This window comes from Atractosteus spatula, chromosome 7 (genome assembly GCF_055471065.1).
Source record: "Atractosteus spatula isolate fAtrSpa1 chromosome 7, fAtrSpa1.hap1, whole genome shotgun sequence".
In the NCBI taxonomy this organism is placed as follows: domain Eukaryota; kingdom Metazoa; phylum Chordata; class Actinopteri; order Semionotiformes; family Lepisosteidae; genus Atractosteus; species Atractosteus spatula.
In genome coordinates, this window is record NC_142712.1 from 41,523,159 (window position 1) to 41,549,246 (window position 26,088).

Genomic DNA, 26,088 nt, shown 5'->3' on the forward strand with positions numbered 1-26,088 from the left:
GTGCTTTTTTTTAATTGTTGTTGTATTGATTTCACAACTTCCTGAGATGTCATTCTGGAAGTGTATCAGAGCTGCTGCGAGGGTTATGCAAGTGCTCATCAGCACATGACTAGAGAGGTCTCTCCATCCAATTACATTTTCCATTTTGTTACATTCACTTTTCTCCCACCTTATTATACAATAGACTATTCACTTTGTCTATAACTGTCAAACCATTCATGTATAACATGTATCTGTGTGTCCGATGCTTGGACAGTATGTATATATATATACAGTATGAAAGCATGGATAGAATTTTGGCCATTTTAACAGGCAGGTTCTGGTGGTTACTCAAGGTCCTTTTTCTGAAGGCTGCTGAGCAGAATGAGTAAACAAATGAGTTTCATGTACACTTGCTAGGTTTGCCCACTTATAAACCATAGCAAGCGGTGCGATGGGCAGTGGTAAAGATCGTCTTTACAGCCTTTCAGAGATGAAGCCGAGATTAAAATTCATTTCAGGAACATGGGGCGGTCTTGTAGTAACACCGGTTAGCGGTACTGGCCCACAGACAGCTTCCTCCCCAGCCTCCTTCCGGCTTCTGTGCTCATCATTTCAGGTAAAGAAGGATTACAGTATCTAACCACAGCTGCTGAGAGTGAAGAGGTTGCAGCTGCAGGGAAAGGCACAGCTTTCTTCAGTTTCACATTGGTTACTTTATGCTAAAACTGTATGCAAACTCTGAGAGCGGTACTTCTGTGTAGTTTATTTAAAGTTTTGAATGTCCAAGAGCAAGCTTTTTGCATCTCGAGCTATTTTTTTTCTGAGGTTATTCTCTGCTCAGAGAAGCAACACAACACCCCTCTGTACTGACAGCATGCTGGTGCCCTCCATTGTAATATTAAATTGTGAATACCTTGCCTGCTTTCGCTGTGAGATGTGAGGTTTAAGATATTACTGTAAAGACGGTTGCTGTACTGAATTGGAATAGCCCTGTGACGCACAGTCGGCATGTCAGATTCCCAGAACGTGTGGATGTGTGCGTGTGAGGGGGGGGCTCTTTGGGACTTCAGAACTTTTAGAACCAGGACCCTCAGTCTTTGATGCTGGCAAAGTCCATTCCAGGAGGTCCACGGGCCTGAAGATTTTAAAGTTATCTTTTAAGTGCACGACTCATCCATCCATCCCAGACATATGTGTGGGTTAATTGTCTTCTGGGAAGATTGGCCCTGGTGTGAATGCATGTGTATTTGTGTCTGTCTGCCCTGCCATAGACAGGTGTCCTGTCCAGGGTGTACCCTGCCTTGCACCTGTTGCTTGCTGGGATAGGCTCTGGCTCCCCCGTGCCCCTGTATTGGATAAAGCAGTTAGAAAACGGATGGATGTAGAGTATATATGTTTCTATGTATTTTAATGTTATTCTGAGAGTGTTAGTAACCAATTTGTACAAGGTCTACAGAATTCAGAGAAGTTCGACAGCATGTGAGGAATGAACCCTTGAGAAGCAGCACAGTCAAGTGTTTCCTATAAAAAAGTTCCTATATTCTGAGCGATAAACTCAGTTGCTTATATATTCATGCTTCATTTTGAAAGAACAAAAAAGTCCCTCTTAAGGAAATGCTCATATTTTTCATGCAAGAGCCGTGAGCAGGTAGTCCGCTTGCAGGGCGAAGGGTCCGGGCGAAGAGGAGGTGTGTGTGCTGTCGCCACCCTCGAGTGTCTTCCGGAGTGGCAGGAGCTCTCCATGAAGCGACACGTGTTGTCCGTGATGTACACTAGCTGCGTCCTCGGCCTGAGTAGTGGCCTGCCGCAGGAGGCAGCGGTGCGCGACGGCGAGGAAGGAACACTGCGCAGCGATGCGCTCTGCTGGGTGCAAACAGCAGAAGTGTTCCTGTCAGGGAGGGCTGGCAGCCACAGTCGCCCCGAGAAACGCGTTCCGCCCTGCTGCAGCTGGATCCGAGCAGCACACGATCGCTGCCTCGCTGCCTGGGGGACTGCACCAGTACAGCCCAGGCGAGGTCCTCCTCCAAAACCAGCCACTTTGGGGCTGATTCTCAGTAGTAATTAGCTGATCCCGCTGGCGGTCTGCGAGAGCTGTGAGGGCTTCTCTGTTGGCGTGTTCACAGACATGAAGCAGTCAGGGAATCTGCGAGCACACATCAACCTGAAAAAGAGTTCTCATCTTGAAAGTTAGCCTAGAAGAGCCTGGTTTGGGGAGGAAAGGTTACAGATAATTCTCTCGGAGGCTGTTGAAGATATTTGGTGAGCTTTTCTCTTTTTTTTTTAATCCCAATTTAGGAAAAGGTACTGGTGATATTGACTAGATGTGCTTAGATGTTCATTCAATCTAAAAATTCGAACTCGAACGTTTTAGGCAAAGGTTTCAGAAAGCTTAAGGAGACGAACATATATTGTTACATACAGTACACATATCTATTTTGAGCTTATTTAAGGGCCTTCATCTGAGGCTTTTCCCACTTGATAAAAGGTGCTTGCTCATGTGTGGCTGTATTGAGTTTTATGAATTGAACTAATCTGATCTGACGAGTTTCAAAACGCCGCTATCGTGCTCATGCACAGATACGCTGGAGCCAGCCTGTACACTCTTCTGCCACACAGGCCTAGAGCTGGCTGTTGTGGCGGATGTTGTAAGGGTTTTGAAAGCTGCATTTTTGAAAGAAAAAGGGGAAGGGAAAGAGAAAGAGTTATTTTAAACCAAGGGCTGGCCCAAGGCAGAGCAAAGGAGCGCTGGTGCAAACTGCACGGCACAGATGCCTCCAGACTCCTGGTTCCACTGGTCATGCGCTCACAAACCCCACTTCCGCACCTCCCTGCACCCACATTTCTGAAGCACAGGAGCACCCCGGCTGGCTTCATCTCAGTGAACGTTACAGGAAATGCTTGCATGTTGTTGTTTTTTTCATTCTCGTCTTTGAACTTTTCCAGCACCAGAAAATACCACTTAAGACCTGGCAGGTTTTTTTTAGTACTCCATCTGTACGTGGAGCATATTGATTTATTGATTTACGTTTTCCCACTGTCTTTTCATGACATCGTCAGCAAAAGCTAAAAACATTAGTTTTCAACAAAACAGCAGTTTTGTTCCAGAGGATTTCAGTCATTGATTAGGCTTTGAAATAAATTCTTCGGACCACCAGGCCCCAGCATTAACTAAAGTTGGTCTTTTTATGGAGAAATGATCATACAGTAATATAAGGGTATGTTGTTTTTAAAAAGATAACACTCCCATCTGAATCGGATTACCCATTTACTCTGGTGATGTGAATGGGATTCAGCCCTGGCCAGGAGAGAGAAAAAGTCAGTTGTACAACGGCCCCAAAACAGCTCTTGGGAAAAGTTTGGAAATGGGGGATATCAGAGACACTGTAATTTACAGGAAAGGCATCATATTTCTCCTTATCATCAAGCCTTCCAGGATTCTTTTGTAAACTTTCATGAATGTCCGTGGTACGCTATTCTGATCCAATCTGATTCGGCAAACTTGCCAATTCTATTATTTTTTCATGAATCTGGAATCTAGAATTTGCATGTGGTTGATGCACACACCCAGCTTGGAATTGCCAGTTGTGTTTCTCGATGTGTCTTAGCAGTGACCCCCGACCCCACACGGGGGAGAATGAGGAAGAGCAGACAGGCTCCTCTGGCCTGCCTGTGTGACCGAGCAGTTCAAGCTACAAGCTCCACAGTGACAGCAGGGGGGTCAGCGCCCATCAGAGGAGAGGTGTGTCCCTTAGTGGCATCCCTGGTGTTATACCCCTGGGAGTTACCTGTCTTTTCTTTACCTGTGCACAAAGTATGAAGTCAGAGAGTATATTTTTGGTTATGACTTTGACCTCTTACAGCACTGAAGGTTGACTTATTTTCTTGCCCAATAAGAAAACAATGACAGAACGACCTCTGTAGTTACACCGATGTGTTGCTTGGTAATAACCATTTGACTGCGTTGCCAGTTCCCAGTTTGTGTGATTCCAGATTTAGCAGTGTTAGTGCTGGGTGCAAGGAGGAGTTATTCGGAATGTAGCTGTCAGTGGCTATAAAAAGATTCAGCCGTCAGAGTGAGACAATGAAGTATCCACTTTAAAACTGCAGACATCTTAGCGTGAAAGGCTGCTGAACCCTCAAATGTGTTTTTCCACTCTGAACCCTTCAACACCATTATTTTCATGGACAAGCTGTGGAATTCTGGAGTCTTTGTTTCTATAGTTATACTGCTGTGACATCACAGACTGGATACACAAAAGAAGCTCTGTGTAGTCATGTAAAGCATTAATTTTTATGCATTTGTGTGCTTCCTGTTCCCACAAATGCCTGGAATGGCAAGAAAGAGTTTTTTTCTGTTCAACTCAATGAATTGTTTGTTCTATACCGAACACATATGTTTACTATAAAAGATTACAGATTACAGCTAATGTACAGTATATGCTGTGCTTTAATAAGAGTTTTTTTGTTTTGTGATTTAGAAACAGAAGGGAGTGAACGATTGTTAATCGGGAAAGCTCCTGTGACAGACAGACTAATGTTTTCTCGCACACGGCTCTCTGGCTCTGTCATTGACTTCAGAGATCAAATCACCCCTTGGTCCAGCTTTATAAATAAACATCTTTGCATGTCAGGGTCTTCGCTGTAAGTGGCATCACTGACATTGCACTGGAGTTGTGCATTATCTATTCTAGACAGCACTGAAGTCATGATAGGGGTGGCCACCCACATAATAAGCAACACGTTACGAAACTGCACGCAGAATTGCGATGTTGCATATAGATAAAGAGCACTGATTTCACTGTGTAGATTTTTCACACTGACTCTTTTTCTCATCTGGCAGTTATTTAAGAGCCTAAAAAATGAGCCTAAAACATAGATTTTTTTTAATGAAACAAAAGGTATGGCATACTTAGGCTGATTAGGCTGATCAAAGATTCTGTGTTTTGCACTGGAATGCCACATTGTGCACCTCCAGCTGTAATTATACCATCTCCGTGGTGGCTTTGCAACTCAGTGGTGTCTACCCTTGTTGAACACTTTCTCTTGGCTAGTGACGCTCCCTGCTTAGGTTGCCTGTAGGTCTCATATTATCTTAACCAAAGGGATGGTCATGGTAACTGCGTATTGCACACTAGAAAGATCTCAGCTGGGATCCGCAGGAGAATTGCACTCGAACTGTCTTGTTCCAGGTAGGAATGGGAACATGCAGGGTTCGGTGCTTCTGGGCTTTAACGATATGCACTGTGGGTGCAGTGGGCAGAAATCATGGTACAGAGTACCCATACTGCCAGCTTTACAAAGGAAAAAAACAGCATTCGTATTGCTGCAATGTCACAGTTTGGAAATCATTTCCTATTCTGGCAGATTTAGAGTAGATTAAGTTACAACTTCAGCCCTCCCTTCAGCTGCAGAAGTGCAACTCCAGCTTGCTTGGCGGGAGCTCTCTCTCTCTCGTGTTTACCTGACAGGAAGTCTCCAGGAGTCACCATCCAGGGGTCAGATCAAAGCTGCGGTAAGCCAGGATTTATTCTCACAGACGTCCTGGCTTCCAGAGGCCGTAGAGAAGGATAAAAATACTGGGTGTAACAGCATTTCAAGCTCTCTGAAAAAGCTCTGCATCTGTGTGTTGCCCAGGAGGGTCTTGCTTTGGGGTTTTTCGGATCGCAAGTGTATTTTTCAACCAGGCACTGTTGGCTTTGGTATATTTGCCTTGCAAATGATAAGTATCAAGCTCCAGTTAGCATTTCATATTCTTCTTGTTTTTTGGGTGCATTCATACAGTACCTGTCCGGCTCATTTAATTAAAAAAATGAAATTCCAGTTTTCCTTGTGGCTGTCCGCAAGACTCGTCACTGAGATTGGTGTGCATCTGCTGGAATGGCCATGGTTAAATCTGTCATTATTCCCATCTGATAACTGAGTGCCTGCCATCAATGACACAGCTGCACGGTGAGCGTGCACATCTGTGCGCTATGTGCAGTTCTGCCCAACGGCTGGCGACTCGCTGTACATCCAGACAAGTGATGCAGCTGAAAACAGACACAAAAGCTCGCTGTGTGTCTGTACCCGGGCTGTGAAATGTGCTCTGTGGGCTGAAGTCCCCTTCACTGGCTTCTCAATAGGAGCTGGTCATCTCTTTGTACCTCTAGACAATAAGCTTGTTGTTGCTGTACCTATGTTACTGTTTCATTTAGGAAGGTTTGAGTCTCCTTCTCCTTTTTTAGTGTTAAGACCCCCTGTCAGTATTTGTGCCAGTGTGCCTTGGCAGCTCTCACAGAAATTAAAATAAACTATTTTGCAGCTGTGTTTTTGTGCTAAACATGCAACACTGTCTCTTATAAGATAAATTTAGGGCACTGTGTTGCTTTTGTTTCTGATACTTTTATCTGGGCTTGAGCTGTGCTTTGGGATATATATGCACATATCCAACTCATAAAAAAGTTGTATGTTAGAAATCTTACAGATTTTGCTGAAGTATTTACTTGTGTTCCATGATTTTAGACCTGTTGCATCAGTTTTGAAGTGTCCCTTCTATTTTCTACACATTAGGTTGTTGTATGTCAAATAATATTTATCCTGCAAGTTACTTGAACTGCAGACTTTCTCCCATTCCCCAGTTAGCATTGCAGTTCAGCAAATAATTATATAATATTGCAGGAACAGTCCTGCAGGGTTTTACTGGTAATCTCCAATTAGAAGTTGATCAAGATCTATAGAAAAAAACAGGTGATTTGGTTGGTTACCCTGATTGTTGGTTGAATGAAGTAATTGAGCGGTGGACTGAAAGGCGGGGGACCTTGTTGTTGTGCTGGTGTCATTATAAAACCAGGCTGAAGCCAGATGGGCCGTTTCTCAGTGCTTTTCAGAATCAGTGTAGGCTCCTGAAGGGCTGCGTCTGGGCGAGGGGTCTCTGCTCAATTCGCCGGCTTGAGCCCGTGCAGGGGGGAAACTGTGCCGGTGCTCAGCCGGTGCCGCTGGAGGGGAACCCCCCGAGACACAGGGGGCACACTGGGAAGGTGGGGGGATGTCCCGGCCACAGTCACGTGACAGAGCTTGAACACACAACACAACAGCGACGGGCTCGTGACCATCCCATGACTGACAGCACCACTGCTGCTGCTATTTATAACGACAGCGCTAATAACAAAACCAATAGCTGCCTTACCGTATTTGATTATCAGAGTATTTAAATAACTTATTTCTTGCTCGTAAAAGAGGGATGGTTTTCGAACTAGTTTTCTAACTGTGCCCAGGTGTTCTGAGTATCTCCTTAAACAGCGTCTGTGCTATTTCCATACACAGTGACTGTGATTGTAGGATATTTCTAGCAATTATACTCTAGTTACTTACTATTATTGTTTTTGTTGTAGTTTATGTGCTTTGTTACTTCTTTGATTGTTAAACTCGGCAATTCTCTGGGCAAAGTGTGTCCAGAGAGTGTGGAGCAGATGGGTTTGTCCAGAGGGAGCGGATTGGAGGGGTGTGTCCAGACAGGATAGAACAAGTGATGTTCAGAGAGTGTGGGCCAGAGGGGTGTTTCCATTTTGTGGGTTGTAGGGGCGTGTCCCTGTATCCCTGGGCCACCATCATGTGAAGCTGCTTAACTGCAATAGCGATGCTCTCATGGCTCCCCAGAATGACAGTGACTTGCTATATTGTATCTTCACTGTGATGATCCTCAAATTCACAACACATCCCTTCTGTCTGGGGAGGGAAATTAAGGTGCACTGCCATGCTGGGGGAGTGAAGTGAAGACATCGAAGGATATGTAGATAGAAATGTCCACTCTTCTAGACCCCATCTGACAGTGCACTCAGCCATTGTAACGCAATAATGTTCGTCTCTTCCTGCCTTGCAGCGACCCGCACCTGTGACCCCGACTCCCCAGGCCTGCCGGCCCCACCGCCCCTGCCCCGCCCCGCCATGGCGTCGCGAATCGGGCTGCGCCTGCAGCTGATGAGGGACCAGCTGCAGCAGGAGGAGCAGCGGGAGAAGCAGCAGCAGCAGGCCGCCGCCATGCACTACATGCAGCACCGCATGCCCCTGCCCTCCACGCCCGCCATCAACGCGCCCATGAACTTCCCGGCCCCCATGCAGGTCCCCGTGGAGGTGCTCAAGGTGAGGCCGCTGCCGGGCGCTGCTGGGATTGGCCACTTCCTGTGTGTGTGTTTGGTCACCGGTGGACATGACTGGCTCCGAGATGGCTCCCCAGTCGCATAGGTTTTGCCTTTTTACTATGGTTTTACCATAGTTCTGCTGCAGTCTCTTCACTCAGTCTCACTACACTGGACCATGGCAATACCATGGTATAGTGTAGTGAACATACCTTACAAATAAGTGTCATGGTACAACATAGTCCAGATGGTAAAGCACAGTAGGAGTCTGAAAAAAATGTTAAAAGTTTTTCCACCAAAGTATGCTTTAATAAGGGGGCTGCCCTGTGTTTTTAAACCACCTATTTTTATTATTATTATTATTGTGGTTGGTGTTCTGTTTTCCTCTCACGTCTGCTTATAAGGGCTCAGCAGGGCTGGTCATTTGCTGAACTGGATCACTTTAATGCCCTTTAAAGGTCTTCAGCTCTTGATGATTTTAAGATAACTAGAAAATTGGGTGGATGTGAGGACAGGAAGTGGGCACTTGTGCGGCACAGTGGTTGGCATTCCTGGGGTGCTATCTACGTGGAGTTGTGTGTTCTTGTGGGTTTCCTTCATGTGCTCCAATTTCTTCACACTGCCCAAAGACATACTGGTAGGTTAATTGGCTTCTGGGAAAATCGGCCCTGGTGTGAGTGTGTGCCCTGTGATGGACTGGTGCCCTGTCCAGGGTGTACCCTGCCTTGCGCCCGTTGCTTGCTGGAAGAGGCTCTGGCTCCCCTGCGACCCAGAGTTGGATAACAGAGTTAGAAAATAGATGGATTCGACAGCAACAATTCTCATGCTTGCTGGATATAGAAAAGGACGGATAGAACTGCAGGTAACAATTTAAAAACCAAAACCAACAATCAAAAAAACGATGAATTTTAAGCTGCCTTGCCCTGTTTGTTTGAAGTAGCCAAGAGAACAGTAAGACCCGAGGGCTTTAACCCCAGCTGAGTTAATTGTCTGGCAGAGATCAGGCAGAGCAGTAGGGCAGGGGTAAGTAAGTAGCCCACGCTGTAAGCTTCAATTAGCCTTTCAGTGTCCATCCAGCCACGCTGCATAATCCCTCACGTGCTGCGGCTGCCGTCCAGCTTAAGAAGACCTGAGAGGGGAGGTCCTGGGTAGGTTGGCACAGACCTGGACTGCGTGCACAGCACACAGCAGCCAGTAACAGGTGGAAGGCAGACAGGACTTGCTCTGGATCACACATAAACCAGACGTAATGGGGTGGAGAGGCAGCCAGGTAAGCGCTGATGTATATTAGAGGGAAATATATAATCATGCTCCTACATACTGTAGTGTAATAGTCAGATGCCAGAGTCAGGCATTTTGCCAGCTGCCCGGCAGCTGGAAGCAGAAGCCGAAGCCGCATGTTATCTTATCTTAATTGTGCTTGTGTGTTTGCGTTTGTGCTACCCACACCAGACAAGTCCGATGAAAATAAGAAGGAGCCTATCGCAGGATCCGTCCTGCCGTCCTCTCGGCCGAGACCGCGAGTGACTGACAGACTGCCAGTTTCTCAGCGAAGGGAGGCTCGGAGTATCACAGAGCGCCACGGGGGAAAAAAGATGCTCCCACAAACTCATCGCAGTACTGATGTGTTATTGATGGAATTGTGCGCTTTGGCTTCAAAATGCAACATCTTTCTCCCTGTTTGTGAGTGCCTCTCCATCTACCCGGATGCGCGGTAAATTGGTCGAAAGTTCAGTGATAATTCAGCTTCTGCCCAGTGTAGATGGTGAACTGCCCTGGCATTTCATCCAAAGTGCCCAACTTAGGCCTATAGTGTAGGTTAGATCCAAATACCTTCAGCAGAAAATAAGGTTTTGATACTGTAGGTCCCTTCATTGCTTTGAATGATAAAATGCAGAATGAAAAAAACTGCACTGGGGTGACCAAGCCAGCGGCCACAATCCAGCAGGTTTTAAAGGTCACCCTTATCCTTCAGCTCCCTAATGACTTGTGACAAATGGGACTTTATGATCAGTTTAGCAGGTTGGTTAAGTCATTTCTGGTCCTGGAAAAGCTACAGGGCATTTTGTGTTTTTTTTGCTGCAAAGCGTCTCTGAATGATTTCAGTAGTCAAATGACCTGCTTAAAAGGTAAACTGCTCCATGCCTTTAGGTGACGGTGGCTAAGGGGTGACCAGGAAACCAGGGACTGTGGAACCATGGCTGCCGAGCCCTGATTAAACATGCATGTACCCTATCAAACAACATGCGTGTACCCTGTCAAAAAACATGCATGTATCCTGTCCGATAACACGTTTGAGCTGGGCTTCTAGTGTCTTGCCAACAAGAAAAGATGGCTGCGAAGGTGTTTTTTCCATTGTTCTAAAATGCACATCTTGCTTTAAAACCGAGGATGAGCAGGCTATTGCAGCAATTGCTGGTGTGAGTGGTACCTCTCGGTTTGTGAGCCAAGTATAGAAAATGTACTACAAAGAGCTACAGTATGCATGTGAGGTTCACCATTCCAGCTCTCCACATTGGTCAGATCCACCTCCGAGATTAAGTCATTCCTGGATCTTAGCGCTCTTCTCTAATCTCTGCTGGCCAGCCATGTGGCACCTGGTTATGCTTGAGAAGCCATGAGATTTCTACATATTTCTTTATTTCCCAGCAGTCTGAGTTAGTGGCCATTAAGTTTGGCATGAGGGTGTGCAGAAACTTAACTGATAAGACAGTGTGCTTTTTAACATTATACTTCTCCTTTCTCCTGAGATGACAGTGATCTGGATTGCATTCATTAGCCCGTAGAAATGACTGGCTTTTCTTTTGCTAAGCCAGTGACTTTTTATTTTGTTTAAGCAAAGTTGTGACAGCTTAGCTTGAATTGAACAGAATGTCCCCGAGGAGGACATTAGAGCTCTGAGACTGCACTGCGCAATGCAAGAATCTGACATGTACATTTCTCGGTGAGCGGAGATGCTTTGAAAACAAAAAGAATTAGAGAAAACGGGAGAAAACTTTTTGCTGGAAAGGAAAAGTTTTTTTTTGTTCGCATTCTTTGAGGGTTATAAGGATTTCAGCAGTATAACAGAAGAAGGGAAGTTCTTGTTAAAAAAAGACACAAGAAAGTTCCCTGAAGTCTGCCTGCCTTTGAAGTGAAAGAATGAGGGCAATCCCCTCTAGCCTTTCACCCGGCACGCGGTGCCTTCAGGATTTGCAGAAAAATTTCTGAGGGGAACTCAGCCCTCCAGCGTACGGATTTAAGCTCCAGCGTTACGTAATGGCCTGGGTCTGTGCCTAGAACTAAGCAGGCACATCTGAGCAAGCGTCTCTGTGTGGTCCCAATCACTTCCCCTTCCAGAAAGGCCATTGAACCCTGATGAGAGCTTGGGGGGCCCTTGACCTGAGTGGGAGTGAGCCACAGTGACAACCACAACACACGTGCATCTCTTGGTTCCAAAATACAGCGCAAACCCTTTGCGCTGGCATCTTATGTACTGAAGTGAAACTCTCCCCAGAACCAATTTTCTCTAGTAGTCTGGAGTTGGTTTGTGTTGTTGAGTAGGGCATGTGATGAGACACATACAGTATTTGTTAAGTCTGGTGATTCCCATTGTTGAGCCCAGGTGGAGTCTGCATTGAAGTCTTGTTGGGGAGGGTTTTTTCAGATTGGCTGTCTTGAAAGCATGACAGGTTTTTGGTGGGATGTAAACAGTTAGACACAGTGTGCTTGTGCACAGTTGTGGTGGCTGTGCTACAGAAAGGAAAAGGCTTAGAAAGGTTACATAAAAATATTTAGAGTATTCAAAATATTTGGAAAAATGCTCTTAAAGGTACTGACAAATCAACCCAGTGGATTACTCTATACTCAACAGCAAGACAGTAACACAAAGGCACAACGTAAGTTACAATTCATGGCCGACAAAAGGTGGCAGTCCTTTACACAAAGGTTAGTGGGACACCAGGACAGCTGCCCACCCGTGCAGTTGGACCTGATAGTCTGGGAAACTTCAGGAACAGGCTGGATGACAGCCTTGGATCATTAAGACAATGGTGAGAAACATGGGCTCCTGTTGTTGTTACTGTTGTTGTGTTTCTCTTTGCTGTCAAATTTAACCGCTAACCCAATAGTGAAAGGAGGGGTATGTGTGTACATATGATGATCATGGAAAGTTGTGCAAGTTCAAACAAAGATTTTCATATAACGTTTAATAGTAAAGTAGAATCTGACGTCACAAGACATTTGAAAGCGAAACTTGATTCCTGTTGTCTTGTGAATTGATCTTGACATTCAAAAGACGATCCTCAGTCCCGAAGTGCCCTGGCATGAAAGGCACTATATGAACACTCATGTAGTTCTTTGTTTGTGCTCCACAGGTGCAGACACATCTGGAAAACCCCACCAAGTACCACATCCAGCAATCCCAGCGGCAGCAGGTGAAACAGTACCTGTCCACCACCTATGCTACCAAGCAGGCAGTGAGCGCAGTGACAGGGGCTCCGAACTTACCCCCCACACCTGGGGCCCCCGCTCAGCTCATCACCCCCTCCGCAGGAAACAGTGCCCCCAACAGCCCCATGGCCATGCTGAACATCAGCGCCAGCCATGAGAAAGAGGTACCTGTTGCTCACTTTGGGGTAAGACCTAACTCTTCAAAGCTATGGTTTTTGACAACAGGAGCACTCCTGGCGAAATTAGACTGCTGACATTGTTACAGTAGGGTTTTTTTGCTAACATTCTGTTATTTAGCTGCCTGTCCTTCTTTTTTGTTATTTTCTGTAATTTTGTACATTTTGGCATTCACAATATCACAAAATATGCTGGACAAGCTGGAGTCAAAATATTATTCAACAAAAAATAAACTAACAGAATTTTGAACTGGGATAGGCTCTGGGTTGCTGTGAAATGTAATAAGAATAAGGGGGGTTAAAATGGGTAGCTGTGAGCAAGTAAAAGCAGAACACATTTTGCACTGGAGGAAAATGCTTGAAAAGCTGTTCTGTCAATCTGAGAAATGTTGACTTTTGAGTCCGAAACTCGAGTGGTCCACTGAGAAACGTAAAGTAGATCTCCCTCTAAATTGCTGAATAAAACAAATCATTGCACCAGTCATCTCTGTCTCTAAAGCCCCAGGGTACAAATATTTCTTCCAAAAATTGCTTTTCCAGAGGACCAAAGAGTCCTCGAACTGTTGCTTTGCTGAAAGTGGATGCGTTTTTTACGTTGTTGTTGAGCTGTTTCGTACAGCAAAGATATTAAGGGCTAAAAAGTGCCTTAAGGTCAAAGTGTTAACTTCACTCTCATTGCTGTTTAACGGTGCAATTACCGCAGTGGGGCTGTAATTACAGTTTAAACAAAGTTATAGTACACCTAAACTGCATGAAAGAGTCAATTTCGTCAACACCACCACATAGACTTTGGTCCCCTCTGGATTCATTTAAGGCCGTGTCACTGCAGTCTTCCTGGTGCTGTCATTGATCTTGGTGAACAGTGTGCGTGTGTCTGTGTGGCTCCTTTCCTGCCATGTGTAGTTTTTTTTAATGAAAGAACTTGAGGTGTTTTAGGAGAGTTATATCTGAGTTTTTTTTTTATCAAGGCATGAAATAACCTTAAACTTGACTTGGCTGTGGCATCTGTGTGGCGTCAACCAAGAACGCCACAGAAGCCTGCCTGCCACTTTGTAGTGGTCAGTTTTTTTTTGCTGTGGTCAGATATGAAGACGCACAGAGTTAAAATGCATTCTACCCTCATAAGGCAACAAAAGAATCAATAGTAGCCCTTGTTTGTTTGTCTGGCTTCCAGATGGTGTGGGTTTGGGTCTTTTTATCTCCTAGCAACACTCTAAATCTGGCTCCTCTGTCTGTGCAGCTGGATGAAGTCATCGATGACATCATCAGCATGGAGTCCAGCTATAATGATGACATACAAGCCTACACTGACCCTGTGATTCAGATGCCAAACACAGTAAGTGCCACTCAGAATCGCTGTGCACAATTCTTTATTGTGTGTTTTATATCTGAGATGTTGTTTTTTAGATAGATCCAATTACTGAAATAAGTTAATCAGGTTTTGTTGAAGTAGCTTTTTACAGGATGTGCATTTTAGGTTGCTGTTCTGTTAGAAACTCCAGTTTACAATTAGAGAACAAATACTTCTTCATCTCCTTCTCTTAAAATGTTTTTGCCTTAAAATATGATACTGTATATACAGTACTGTACTTTTTTACTGTGCTGGCCATTCTGGCACTTTACATATACTTTGAAAAAAATTGTTATTTTTGAAAGAGGCAGAAGTCATAACTTTTATTTCACAACATGGTCATGTTTAGAACTGAAGCAATTTGTATAACAGCTGCCACTAATTGGTAAATTATAGTTTGCCGAAATAGAAAATCTTTAGATTTACCAATTCTGTCTGTGTCTGAATGCATGTTCGCTTTTTCGCTACATAACCTGCAGTGACCTTTTAAAAGTGTATAGCAAAGACAGGCTAGTTTGGTGATGAAGTAATTAAAATAAGGATAACAATAAGTTTAGAAAAATGTTAAAGTGAGAAAAGAAAACTGTGTTAGAACTCTTTTAGACGGTCGGTACTTTGCTCTGTGCTGCTTTAAAGTGGCTGTTTGAAATTAACAATTAAACCAGTGCCAGTTAGAGTTAAACTTGTTTACAAGACATGTTTGGAGGGACACTTGGCCACAGGAGAAAACAGGCTGAAAGTCCAAAGAGGCGAAAGTTCAGTTCTCTTAGCTGCTGAGGAGGATAGAAGAGCCTGTGTTTGAGACTGTCTGGGGTTATTCTGGCTTGGGACTGTGGCTCGTGGCTGAGTCATCAGGCAGGTCCTCCGCAATGAAGGTGAAAGGCAAAAGCTATGCCATTGTGGAGGTGATTGATGGGCAGAAGATACAGCTGGTAAGAGAACAGCAGGAGAGGTGCATGTTCCTGGCAAGGGGTATGACTCAGGTCTGACTGGAAGTGATTTTAGAGAATGTGTTAGCCACCATGTCTCTACAGGAATGAAAGGTTCAGGACATTGCCTACAGTCTGTGACCTGTAGGCAGTAACTCAGTAAAAGGGAAGGACCCATCCAGAAGTTGAGTGTTCCATTTTTGTGGCAGTGTTTTCTTAATGTTTGCTGTTTTTTTACCCCCCCCTTGCACTGTTTGCCTCGGTTTGTCATGAGTTTTCACACAGTTCATCTCTGCTGTGCATGGCCAAGTTTCTGCTGCATGTTCTTCTGCTTTTAGTAGCGCAGTACCTCAGTGTAAATCTTTGCTTGAATGAGGCTAGTCATAACTATTATAGAAACAGTCCACAACATGATAAAGTGGCAGGCATGAAAACTGTCTAGAAAATAAAAGGTCACTTAAACATACCAGGGGCGGCATGGCGGCGGGGGGGTTGGCTTGACTGCCTAGCAGCGCTGGGGTCCTGGGTTCAGTTCCTGGGGCATTACTGTGTCTGCCAGGAAACTGTCCCTGGTGTGGGTGTGTACGGTATGTGGGTGTGTTTGTGTCTGTGTGCCCTGCGATGGACTGGCATTCTCAGGGTGTATCTCATCTTGTCTCCGTTGCTTGCCGGGATGGGGCAACCCTGTGTGGGATAAGATGGTGAGAAAATGGATGGGTGGGTGGATGTACAGTATAAACATACCAGAATCACTGTCACTTAGATCCATCTGCAGAAGGTCCTTGTCAGCTCTGACATTGTTGTCTTTTTCCATCATTTCCTTCTTCTCCCTACCTGAAGTTTTGCTCTTAGCTTTCGGCTGAAGCTATGGCTCATTGTGAACTGTCACCCAGGGTCCTCAGTGCTGCTGCTCTCGTTAAGCCCCTCAGAGCACAGGATGCCTTGGCCCAGGAGAGGCTGAGTGCTGAGTGCACACTCCCCTGTGTCTGAATGGGAAAGTGCAGCTCTTTCCCAGCGACATGCCTCTTGTCCTTTAAAATATCACGGCCTCTGCTTTTGGATCCTGAAGGGATCTAATGAACAGAGTTTCCAGAAGTAGCTGTTTGTTTTGTCGTGTTGTTTCAGACACAATAAACAGTGCAGAGATCAGTCTTATTATTGATCTGTTTCATTATTGATCAGCCTTGTGTACATTACATTCTTTCTGCTGAGCTAGGACTTCATTAGATTATTTGCTTTTTGCTATAAAACACTGCATTTAAACATATGTGATTCATTAGTTTTGTTTTTCAAGATTTATTTATTTTTTTTGAAGATTGCATGCAGTGTGCTAATGTACAGCGCATTTTGCTTTTAAAAGCAATCATAGATGCTTAGTGAAATACAGCCTAACGTTTACCAGCAAAACATTAGAGCATTTAAGACAGGGATTGAATCTGCAGATTTTTATACAAATTCCCATTACCGAAAGGTTAGTTTGACAAAATAGGTTTTTCAGATTACACAACTAAATACAGAGAGGATTGGCTAGAATAGAGCTGTCCTAAGAAAAGGGGACTCAGTCAGTAAAATCCCTTTGTTTATCCAGTTGTTTATGTGTATTAAAGCCTGCTAATACTCTTAAATCCTTCGAGGGTTAACAATGCACATCAGAGGAAGAGGTGGAATCAATCCAGTGCGCTGCATTCCAGCAGGCTGACACCCTGAGCAGGTTAACACATTGCAGCACGTTGTGGTGGGCAGCTGGATTTTTTTCAACACCATATTGAGCAAAGGTGTAGATTTAACTGCATTTGCGGTGACGCCATGCCGGCTGTAGCCTGTCCCTTTATGGAAACTTAGAAACACAGGGGGACAGAAACCCTGATTACTACGGAAGCGCATTGCTGCAATCAAGGGAAAAAATATTTCATGTGGTATCTCATAATTACGAAATAGTATATTATATCGTAATTACTAGATAGTAAATTATTGTGTAATTACAAGATACCAATGATCATTTGAGTATATGCACAACCTCTTACATGGTGCAATGACAGCACCTAGAAGCTTCTGAGAGCTCAACTGGAAGTTTGGGTTTAGTGTTCCTGACAGTGTCCAGCGCTGCAGAATGTGTATGGACTTACTTTCGACTGGGGGTTATTCATAATGAAATGTAGCACTTTGAACCTAATGTGAACACAATCATTAAAACCCTGAGGACCCTCACACTTATCCTTAAACAAGAAAGAGTGTACCTTGCAATTGATTGCAATGCTGAAAACTAATGATAATGTAGGTATTATATGGCTATTGTCCTATCATGTTATTATCACATAAAATACGTGATAATGTACTATCTTGTAATGATGAGATCATTTTACGAGATAACACAACATATTTCTTTCCTTGATGGCAGCAATAAGCTTCCAAAGATTATCCTTTTGTTTTGTGACTTTGGAACCTGTGCTTACATTGCTGTCCTTAATCATAGAGTGCTGCTACATGTATCTAATCATTACTTTAAAGATGCCTCATTAACAACCAACAATGAAGCACTATCCTATTCCTAGTTAAGCAAAGGGTTAAAGCAGACGACAGCCTAAAGACTATTTTTAAAAGTCAGTGTTAGAGTTTTCCTCACTGTACTAACAAGCTCTCATTGTTGCACAGTGGTGACTTTACTGAAATTAACCCTCAGACTGGTAAACAGATGTTTCGGCAAATGAGGGCCTATTGTGTTCACAGATGAATCATCACCCTCAGATTGCATAATAACCCCATTCCTCGCAGAGAATGAACACTACCAATTACCAGGAACGCACAGAGAAGCAAGCTTTAACAGCTGGGGAAGAGCCAGCGCAAACTCTGTCGTGGGAAAGATAAGGGTTGTCTGTGGTGCCTCTTTTAAATCTAATAGTTCATCTTCATCTTTTGTCAGTCATTAGATTACTCCCAGTTTCACGATCACTGCCAACTTGCATGTCAGTCTTATAAATTGTGTTCAGGATATATAGGAAAAATATCTATTCTATTCTAGTCTTCTACATATCTCACTACATTGTTCTACTGTTGGTGCAGAGTGCAAATCTTTACTATAGCAGTTTCTTTCTGTTTGTAAGAATTATCTAGTATGTACTGCATCTGGGATAAATATGTAAGGATTGACAATTGTAATTTTTTGACTATTTTAATTTATTTTTAGAAGGTTGAATGATTATCTGTCACTAGATAGCAAAATGTCTCTTGAAGGCTTTTATGTTTCTGAAAGGTCTAGGAACAGCGACATTTAATTTTCAGGAAAGTAAAGGATACAGACAGAAGAAAGCGATAAGAAGATGATAAATGAGAGAATTCCTGATAGTCAATCATTACTTTCTCCTGAAGTTCAGCATTTATATTTTACCTGTGTCTTATCTCAAGTCTTTATCTCTGGTTTATGACTTCACACTGACAGCTTAGAGATTATAGATCAAATCTTGAGGTTGCTGGGTTATATCTGAGAAAGCTGATTTTCTAGGGTTACACAGAATCTCCCCAAAACGTATTAGAAACAGGAGGAGGCTAAATTCTAATGGAGCTGATGAACCTCTCCTGTTATCAGTCTCTTTCCAATCTGTCATTTTTGTGTGGTGTTCAAGCTCATCATGGAAACAATTTGGAAAGGCACAACCTAAAACCTGTCATTGAGAAACCTGAAGGGTGTTGTACTTCATTCACTTACTCACTATAATTCTTTTTTTGTGTCTTTTTTTATTTAAGCTGCCCCTGTCCAGTAGCCATTTAGAAGGGTACTCTGGCCCAGGTATTGCTGGGCCAGCTATTGCCATGACCAGCAACTCCTGCCCAGCCAACCTGACCATCAAAAGGGAAATGTCAGGTAAGCACAATCACTGCTGAGAGCGCTGAGCCTGGATAGCGGGCAGCGCTGGGGGAAGAGAGCGCAGTGGCTCAGCTGAAGCTTGATTGTTATTCCAGTAGGGACGTGTCGTTAGGGACGTCAGGAGATCCTACAGAAGGCTCTCCCTTCTCCTTTGCTTTGTATGTGTGTTTTTGAAGGGGTGTGTTCTATAGTAGAGAAGCTGATTGTTTTTTGCACTTTTGTGAACTACTTTCTGTTTTTGCTTTTGGTTTTATGAAAGTGTTTGATTAGAAAATGTAGAGTAAGTCTTTGCAGCAGGTCTTTTGAAGGCTGTGTCATATATTTATACTGTATAAATATTATAAAAATATATAAAATTAATCTTATAACTTTTTCAAAAAGTTATTGTGTGTATATGCATTATGTCACATATACAAATTTTAGAAGTGGTTTTAAGATGTTGGCATTGAGGGACAGATGTTAACATTTGATTGGTAGGGGCAGTACAGATGTTGACTTGTAGAGACAGTATGAGTGTTGACAGAGTGGGACTGTACAGATGTTGATGGAGAGGGATTATACAGATGTAGACTGGTAGGGACTATACAGATGTTGACAGAGTGGCACTGTACAGATGTTGATGAGTGAGACTGTACAGATGTTGACAGAGAAGGAGGGTACAGATGTTGATGGAGTAGGACTGTACAGATGTTGATGGAGAAAGACTATACAACTGTTGACTGATAGGAATGGTACAGATGTTGATGGAGAGGAGTACAGGACCCCAATGACTGACTGAACTTGTCTTTTGTTAAGATGCAGAGGTCCATGCTCTGGCCAAGGAGAGGCAGAAGAAAGACAATCACAACCTGAGTGAGTCTCTTTACGATCTTCCAGACAGTTTAAAGTACAGCTATGGGGAAGGAATCAACAGTGTCATTTAACCCCAAGCCCCTTAAATATTTAACTGACAGTATATAGCACTTTGGTGTATAGTTAACCTGCAGGGTTTTGCAAGAACTGCAAAAAAATAAATTACCTACAACATTTCTCAGATGCAGAAACAACACTCCAAAGAATGTCACTGACATCTGGAAAGGATCCAGAGATTTCCAAGGTGGCATTTTCCAAAACCAGTCATTGCTGAATGTTTACACATGCAGTTGTAGTTAAATATCCCTGCAATTAGGCCGTTAAACATGGGCTGAATTGCGCTAAACACTGTGCACTGCAATTATCACCGTACAGAGCCAGGATAAACAGCCTTTTAAAACATGTTAATGCATAGAGACCTCAGTATTATATTCTTTCACTAGATATTAGTGCTTGCTGAGAGCTCCCTGTTTCAGCCATGGGAATGGAATGGATAAGGAGATCAGCAGTAGTTGGGGAATGTAAAAAACAATAATTTGATTTGTCTTTGTCCTATATGCTGAGCACTCAAATATATTTTTCTTCTCCCACTCCCAACTGTCTTTCACCATCTCTGCCCACGCCCACGCCAGTTGAGAGAAGACGCAGATTTAATATCAATGATAGGATCAAGGAGTTGGGCACCATGATTCCCAAGACCAACGACCTGTAAGCAGCCATGTCTGTGTGTGTGAGTGCATGTGAGTGTGTCTATCTGCATGCGTGAGTGTGGACATGTGTGTGCAAGAGCGTACATGTGTATGACGGACATGCTGGCGCTCGGTCTCCTTGTTCCTCGTTCCTTGTTCCACCAGTAGAGCTAGTGCTGGTCTTGATTTAACAAGAGTTCCTGTTAAAGCAGTACACGGCTGTGCACTGCAGTCAGTCCCAGTGAGTGTGCAGGCCTGGGGCTTCACTGGCCCAGGTTAGGGTCTGTAGGACCTCTCCAGTTCTCTATTAACTTACCTGCAGGAAGACAGGACTAGATCTTGGACATGGCGCTGACGACGTGGCGCTAAGTGTGTGCTGAGGGTGTGAATTTCTGAGGGGTGCACCGTGTGTATGCGTACTGTATGCAGTGCCCATGGGAAAGAGACTGGCAGGCAGTGCTTTGATGCCTCTCTCCCCACCAGGGACATTCGCTGGAACAAGGGAACCATCCTCAAAGCCTCGGTGGAGTACATCAAGAAGATGCAGAAGGATGTGCAGAGGTCACGGGAGGTGGAAAACAACTTCAGGAGGATGGAGATGGCCAACAAGCAGCTCCTGCTGCGCATCCAGGTTGGATCTGAAATCCTGAAATTGAATCCCCATGAGGCTGTGGCTGAACCAGGCAGAGGATCAGAGCTTTAGACCGGGGTTCTCAAACCCAGGTCCTGGAGGGCTAGCTTCTGTTCCAGCCATGTTCGGAGTTAGATAGTGGGTCTAGGCGGAAATTTGTCCATCAAAACTGATTCCCATAAGATTTTATGTAAATCCCTCTGATTGGTTCCCAAATTCTAGAAAAATCCAACAGCAATTTTCCTACAGTAGGATGTCCAACAATTAAGGATTTTTATTCATTATGGCGCGCTTCATTATAGCAAAAATTCAGAAACTGATTGTAAATGTAGGGAAGTCTTCTAACCAGGATCTGAGGTGCAAAGCAACTGTAACTTTAATAAAGAGAATGTCCTGTGTAATCAACTTTAATGACACTTTAAGATAAATCCTATATATTGTATGTCTGATTTAGAAAATAATGAGGATGATTGTTTTATTGACAACATTGGTTGTACAAAAGGCAGAATATTCCAGGCTCTCCAAGACCGGGCCTGAGACCCCTGGGTTAGACCTGGGTCAGACTCACCTCTAGAGGGGCAGTGAAGGTTGCTGTGCGTTTCAAAATGACAACATTGCAATTTTGCATGAAATGACTTTGATATGAAAATTCTGCAAAGCAGAGCACATTCATTTGATGCGTGCTCAAAAGAAGACGATGAGGAACAGAACCCATGGGCCACCGCAGAACCCGGTACTCTGGTGTGATGGCTAGATTCCACTCTGGGCTTGTGCAGTCTGTCCACCCTAAAGACCTCCCATAGTTCATTGCTGAAGTGTCGTCCTCCCCCGACAGTGGGGCTGCTGGTGCAGAATGGCTGCCACACGTCACCTCTGTGGTAGCTGCACTTGAATAATGGGTGAAGAGCTGTATCAATGCAATTAATTATAGTTAATTACACACAAGAGGTCACCATATCTTCACAGTGTCCTTGATGACTTTCACGTGTATCCTCTGCAGGACACTAGAGGTCTGTACTGTGACTGTCATGTTCCCGTGATCCCATCCATACAAGCCCCACATTTTCGTGCTTCTCACTACAGGGTTTCATGAATAATACATGAATTATTCATGAATCATAACCCTAATCCACAGAAATAATGAACTATCCGACACTTGCTCAAATCAACTTACCAGGGCTAGGGTGAACTGTGCGTTGACACCGGCAGAGACGGACAGCAGATTCTCAAGGACAGAGGACATGGAAGTGCAGTATCTTGCACAGGGAGACAAAGTAAGGCAGTAGCCTCCCAAGAAAACTTATCACTGGCAAAGACAAACCTGCTGATGAGTTCATGTAGGGTGCAGGGGCTGGCCAAGCATGACAAGCCCTCTCGTGTTTTTTTAATTTGGTCACAAGAGGCCTTTGTTTCCCGAATTTTTTTTGCTAGGAGCTGGAGATGCAAGCGAAAATTCACGGGCTCCCCTGCAGCTCCCCGTCGGGGCTGGGCAACACGGAGATGCTGAGCTCCTTCGTGAGGCTGGAGAGCAGCCCAGAGGAGAAGACCTCGGCCGAGCCCCTGCGCCAGCCAGCGCAGTTGCCGCAGCCGCCGCAGTTCTCGCACCACCAGCATGCACATCACCAGCAGGTGCAGCCGCAGCCGCCGCAGCTGCCGCAGCCGCCGCAGCAGCCCATACAGTACGGGTCAGTGGGGAGCTCCCAGCAGCTGGACTTTGCACAGACACTGGACTTGTGTGACAATGCGGCTGGCTACCAGGACCCGCTGTCCCAGCTCACCGACCTCTCCTTCACCTCCCCCTCCAGCAGGAAGGGGCTGGGCTTCATGGATGAAATACTCTCCCCTCTTGGAGGCGACCCCCTGCTCTCCGCCATGTCCCCCGAAGCCTCGGTCGACAGCAGCCGGCGCAGCAGCTTCAGCATGGAGGACACAGAAATGCTGTGACCCCCCTCCCCCTCACTGTCACCTGCCCTCACCCCCGCCTGCCCCGATCCCCTCCCTCAACCCCTCTCACACTCAACACACTCACACACATCGTGCTCATGGCCACACTGCCACCCGGCGCTGACGCGCCGCTGCGCCGTTCTGGAAACGATGTCGAGGAGTGGGGGGAGCCGCGTCCGGCCAGCTTGCAGGAACCGATCCGCGTTACTTTCGAGACAGGAAGCGGGTCCCCATTGCTCATCGGTCGGGCTCTGTCCCTGTTTCTTTCCTTTTTTCTCTGCGTCGAAACACTGGCCAGTCTCTGTGTTTCCTCTGCAGGACGTTAGCACCTTTCTGCACTGCCAAGAAGCAGGAGGATCTTAGAGCGGCCCAAGGAACCCTGCTGAAGCAGAGGCAGTGCCAAGCCCTGAAATCCTTTCCTCACGAGACAGCTAGGCAGAGCTCCACAGCGGTGTTTGAACAAGCTGAGGCCAAGTCAGTATTGTACGTCTGCAAAACTCAACGGGCAGTCCTCAGGAAGTGGCTTGGGGAAAACAGGGTTTTTTCTTGCGAAAAAATTGTTGTGCAAATTGCTACACGATTTTGAGATTTCTCGGTGGTGAACGCACCCGGGCAAAACATCTAGGTAGGCCGCTTTAGCGTGGCAAACCACCTCATAAAACCTCTCGGGATTGCAGAGACAGGCGTTCAACGTTACGAAAGGGATCGGTCTTCTTAGGACTAACCTGCAACAGCACCGTGCAGGAAACCCTGCTGTTCTGCGTGGCCGCTGTGGGCTGGCTGCTCTTAGCGCTAAGCTACTGCACATCACACCCACGTGGCAGTGAGTGAGTGGAGCTGTGACCCCTGTAGTTGTTTTATATTTGAACTTGAGAAAAATGAAAAGTGATTTCTTCTGTTGTTGCTGTTGTTCTTATTGTTGTTTTATATAAAGTTTTTCTCCTCCCAAAGCACTGAAAACCTATTTTATTTTGTGGACTTTATACAAGAATGTGTTTTTTTTAATTAGACTTTTTGGTAAAGTGTTTTTAATTCAAAAAGAAGAAAACTGTGGACTTCTGAGTGCTGTTATGCCACTCAGGTATATTTTATATTATCTTATCTGATCCCAAAGTGACCTTTTTGCCTTGTAATGTCATTTGAAAATATTTCTGCCTGTCTGTCTAATATCTGAGGGGGTGGTGGAGCCGAGTTCTTCTTCTGTCAGTTCAGGAATGTTGTCCTCGTCTGATTTAAGAAAATGAGAACTGTATTCTTTTTACTGTTACTATTGCAATTTTATAATGGTTGATTTTTTTAAAGGAAATATTGATATTTAAATGATACTTAGATTAAAGGCGATTCTTTTACCTTACTCTATTTTAATGAGCTTTGTGAATTTCAGCTAATGCAAACGAAAAGCGAGATGATTGTCTATGTTAAGCACACAGGGAGTACTTCATTGTTGTACAGCTGGGTGCTGAGGATTGGGGAGACGTGTGCTGAATGTAGTAGATTCCCCAGAAAGAGTTCCTAGTGCAAGGTTGTGGAAGAGTATAAAAGCATGATGAAAGAATACAGAATGCAAGTCATCCGGTTGAAAAAAAAAGACTTTTTTCAACACGCCTTGTCTTGTACAGAGTGGATTTTATTTGCCAGCGATCTTGCCTTCCCAGATGAGGATCTGGTGTTGTCGTTTCCTCACTAGTGTGCGATTCTACTTGAAATCGGGCACCCTGTCTTGTATGGGATGTCCGATCGTTTGCTCTTGAAAGCCTTAAGCTCTCACAAACAGTTGTGTCACAGATATCAACCTGATGAAAGTCTCTCAGCCTGTGTCTGAAGAAGCTCAGAAGAAGCAAGAAAGTGAGGTTGGGCTCTGATTCCTGCCTGAGAGCTGTTCTCCTTGTGACAAGCTCAAGGAAAAGCAGGGCTGACGTAGAAGGAACGGCTTCTCGTTTTCTTTTTACGAGCTTTTTGAATCTTGCTGCTGTGTGAATTTGTATTTGCATTTGTCCTGGTGCAGGAGGCGCCGCGCTTGCGTCTAGATATCGCTTCGCTGGCGACGCATAAGCCACGAGTGCATCGTTTTGAACGTGACTGTGCTTCTTTTAAACGGGTGCAGTCCCGTCGTGGGCGAAGCGCTGGTACAGCTGTTCCGTTCAGAGGCAGCAGGTCCTGGGACAGGCTGGGCCCCAGCGAGCTGCATCGCTCCTCCGGCTGACACGGTCTCTCCCGGCTGAGCTCTGGAGCGCCTGGTGTGAGTCCTGGCGGCCGGAGTGCAGGTTTCAGTGGAGAGAGTGCCTGGGCTTCCATTCCACGCTGCCCCTCCCATGTTTCATAGCAGCAACCACAGGCTGATATATATACAGTATATATATAACTGATTTCAAAACTGCTTGCTATGTAAAAGAAAAATCAGTTCTGGGTTAATGGGGAGAGGAATGTGCTTGAGCTGTTGTTCGTACCATATCTTGAGCTGTTTTTCTTTCTGTGTCTCTGTTATTCACTCAAATGGTCACTCCTACAACAATGTTCTTTATAACATACAGCCCTGTGAATTGCTCCAGATCCTTGTGAAAAAAAAATTAAATCTCAGGTAGCTACTGTGAAAAGTTTGTGATTAGTTGTGACACCGGTGTTCCACAAGGGGGCGCCATTTCCCCCTACATGAAAAGCAACTCATGTGTGACGACGTGTGGAGGAGACACATGAATACATCCCAGCGTTTCATTAACTTGTGTTTCTGTGTAGGTGCCGTGATTATGATTAAGATAAATATGCGAGCTGCTTGTTGCCAATGATGCTGTAATATAGCTTTATTCACTTCATTCTGGCATTGATCGGTCTGCACTCTGGCTGCTGGAATCTTGTAATCTGTTCAAATTAAAACATTGCACTGCCTTTTGTGGAAAGAAAATCTATTTTGAACCAACAGTACTGCACTCCCATTACCACAGCATTTACCGAAATCACACCAACTGACATTTTAAAGATGTTTTAAAAATGAATCAAAAAATACTTTTAATGAATATTACAGCTCTGGCTCATCTTTATTTCGTTAGCTGCATTCCGAGAACTGTCCCATCTGAATTGTTTCTCTGCAAAGGAATAGGTCATAGTTAAAGGAATCTTAATGCATGCAGTG

The 26,088-nt window shown here is 44.7% G+C and overlaps 1 protein-coding gene across 6 annotated transcripts in view; it reads left to right on the plus strand.

Annotated features, from left to right (window-relative positions):
• Positions 1–25,843, plus strand: part of tfeb (transcription factor EB) — a 40,637-nt gene extending 14,794 nt beyond the window's left edge. For 2 of the 6 annotated variants that reach the window (XM_088921416.1, XM_088921417.1), the window contains 8 exons: positions 7,841–8,100; positions 12,452–12,712; positions 13,944–14,039; positions 18,725–18,842; positions 19,647–19,697; positions 20,330–20,405; positions 20,870–21,017; positions 22,449–25,843. In XM_088921416.1, coding sequence (XP_088777542.1) covers positions 7,906–8,100; positions 12,452–12,712; positions 13,944–14,039; positions 18,725–18,842; positions 19,647–19,697; positions 20,330–20,405; positions 20,870–21,017; positions 22,449–22,961 — 1,458 coding nt within the window. In that variant the 5' untranslated portion in view covers positions 7,841–7,905 and the 3' untranslated portion in view covers positions 22,962–25,843. Of the gene's footprint in view, positions 1–7,840; positions 8,101–12,451; positions 12,713–13,943; positions 14,040–18,724; positions 18,843–19,640; positions 19,698–20,329; positions 20,406–20,869; positions 21,018–22,448 lie in introns of those variants that run through there. The other 4 variants (XM_088921413.1, XM_088921414.1, XM_088921418.1 and 1 more) reach the window with 3 other exon arrangements.
• Positions 25,844–26,088: the final 245 nt, after the last annotated feature.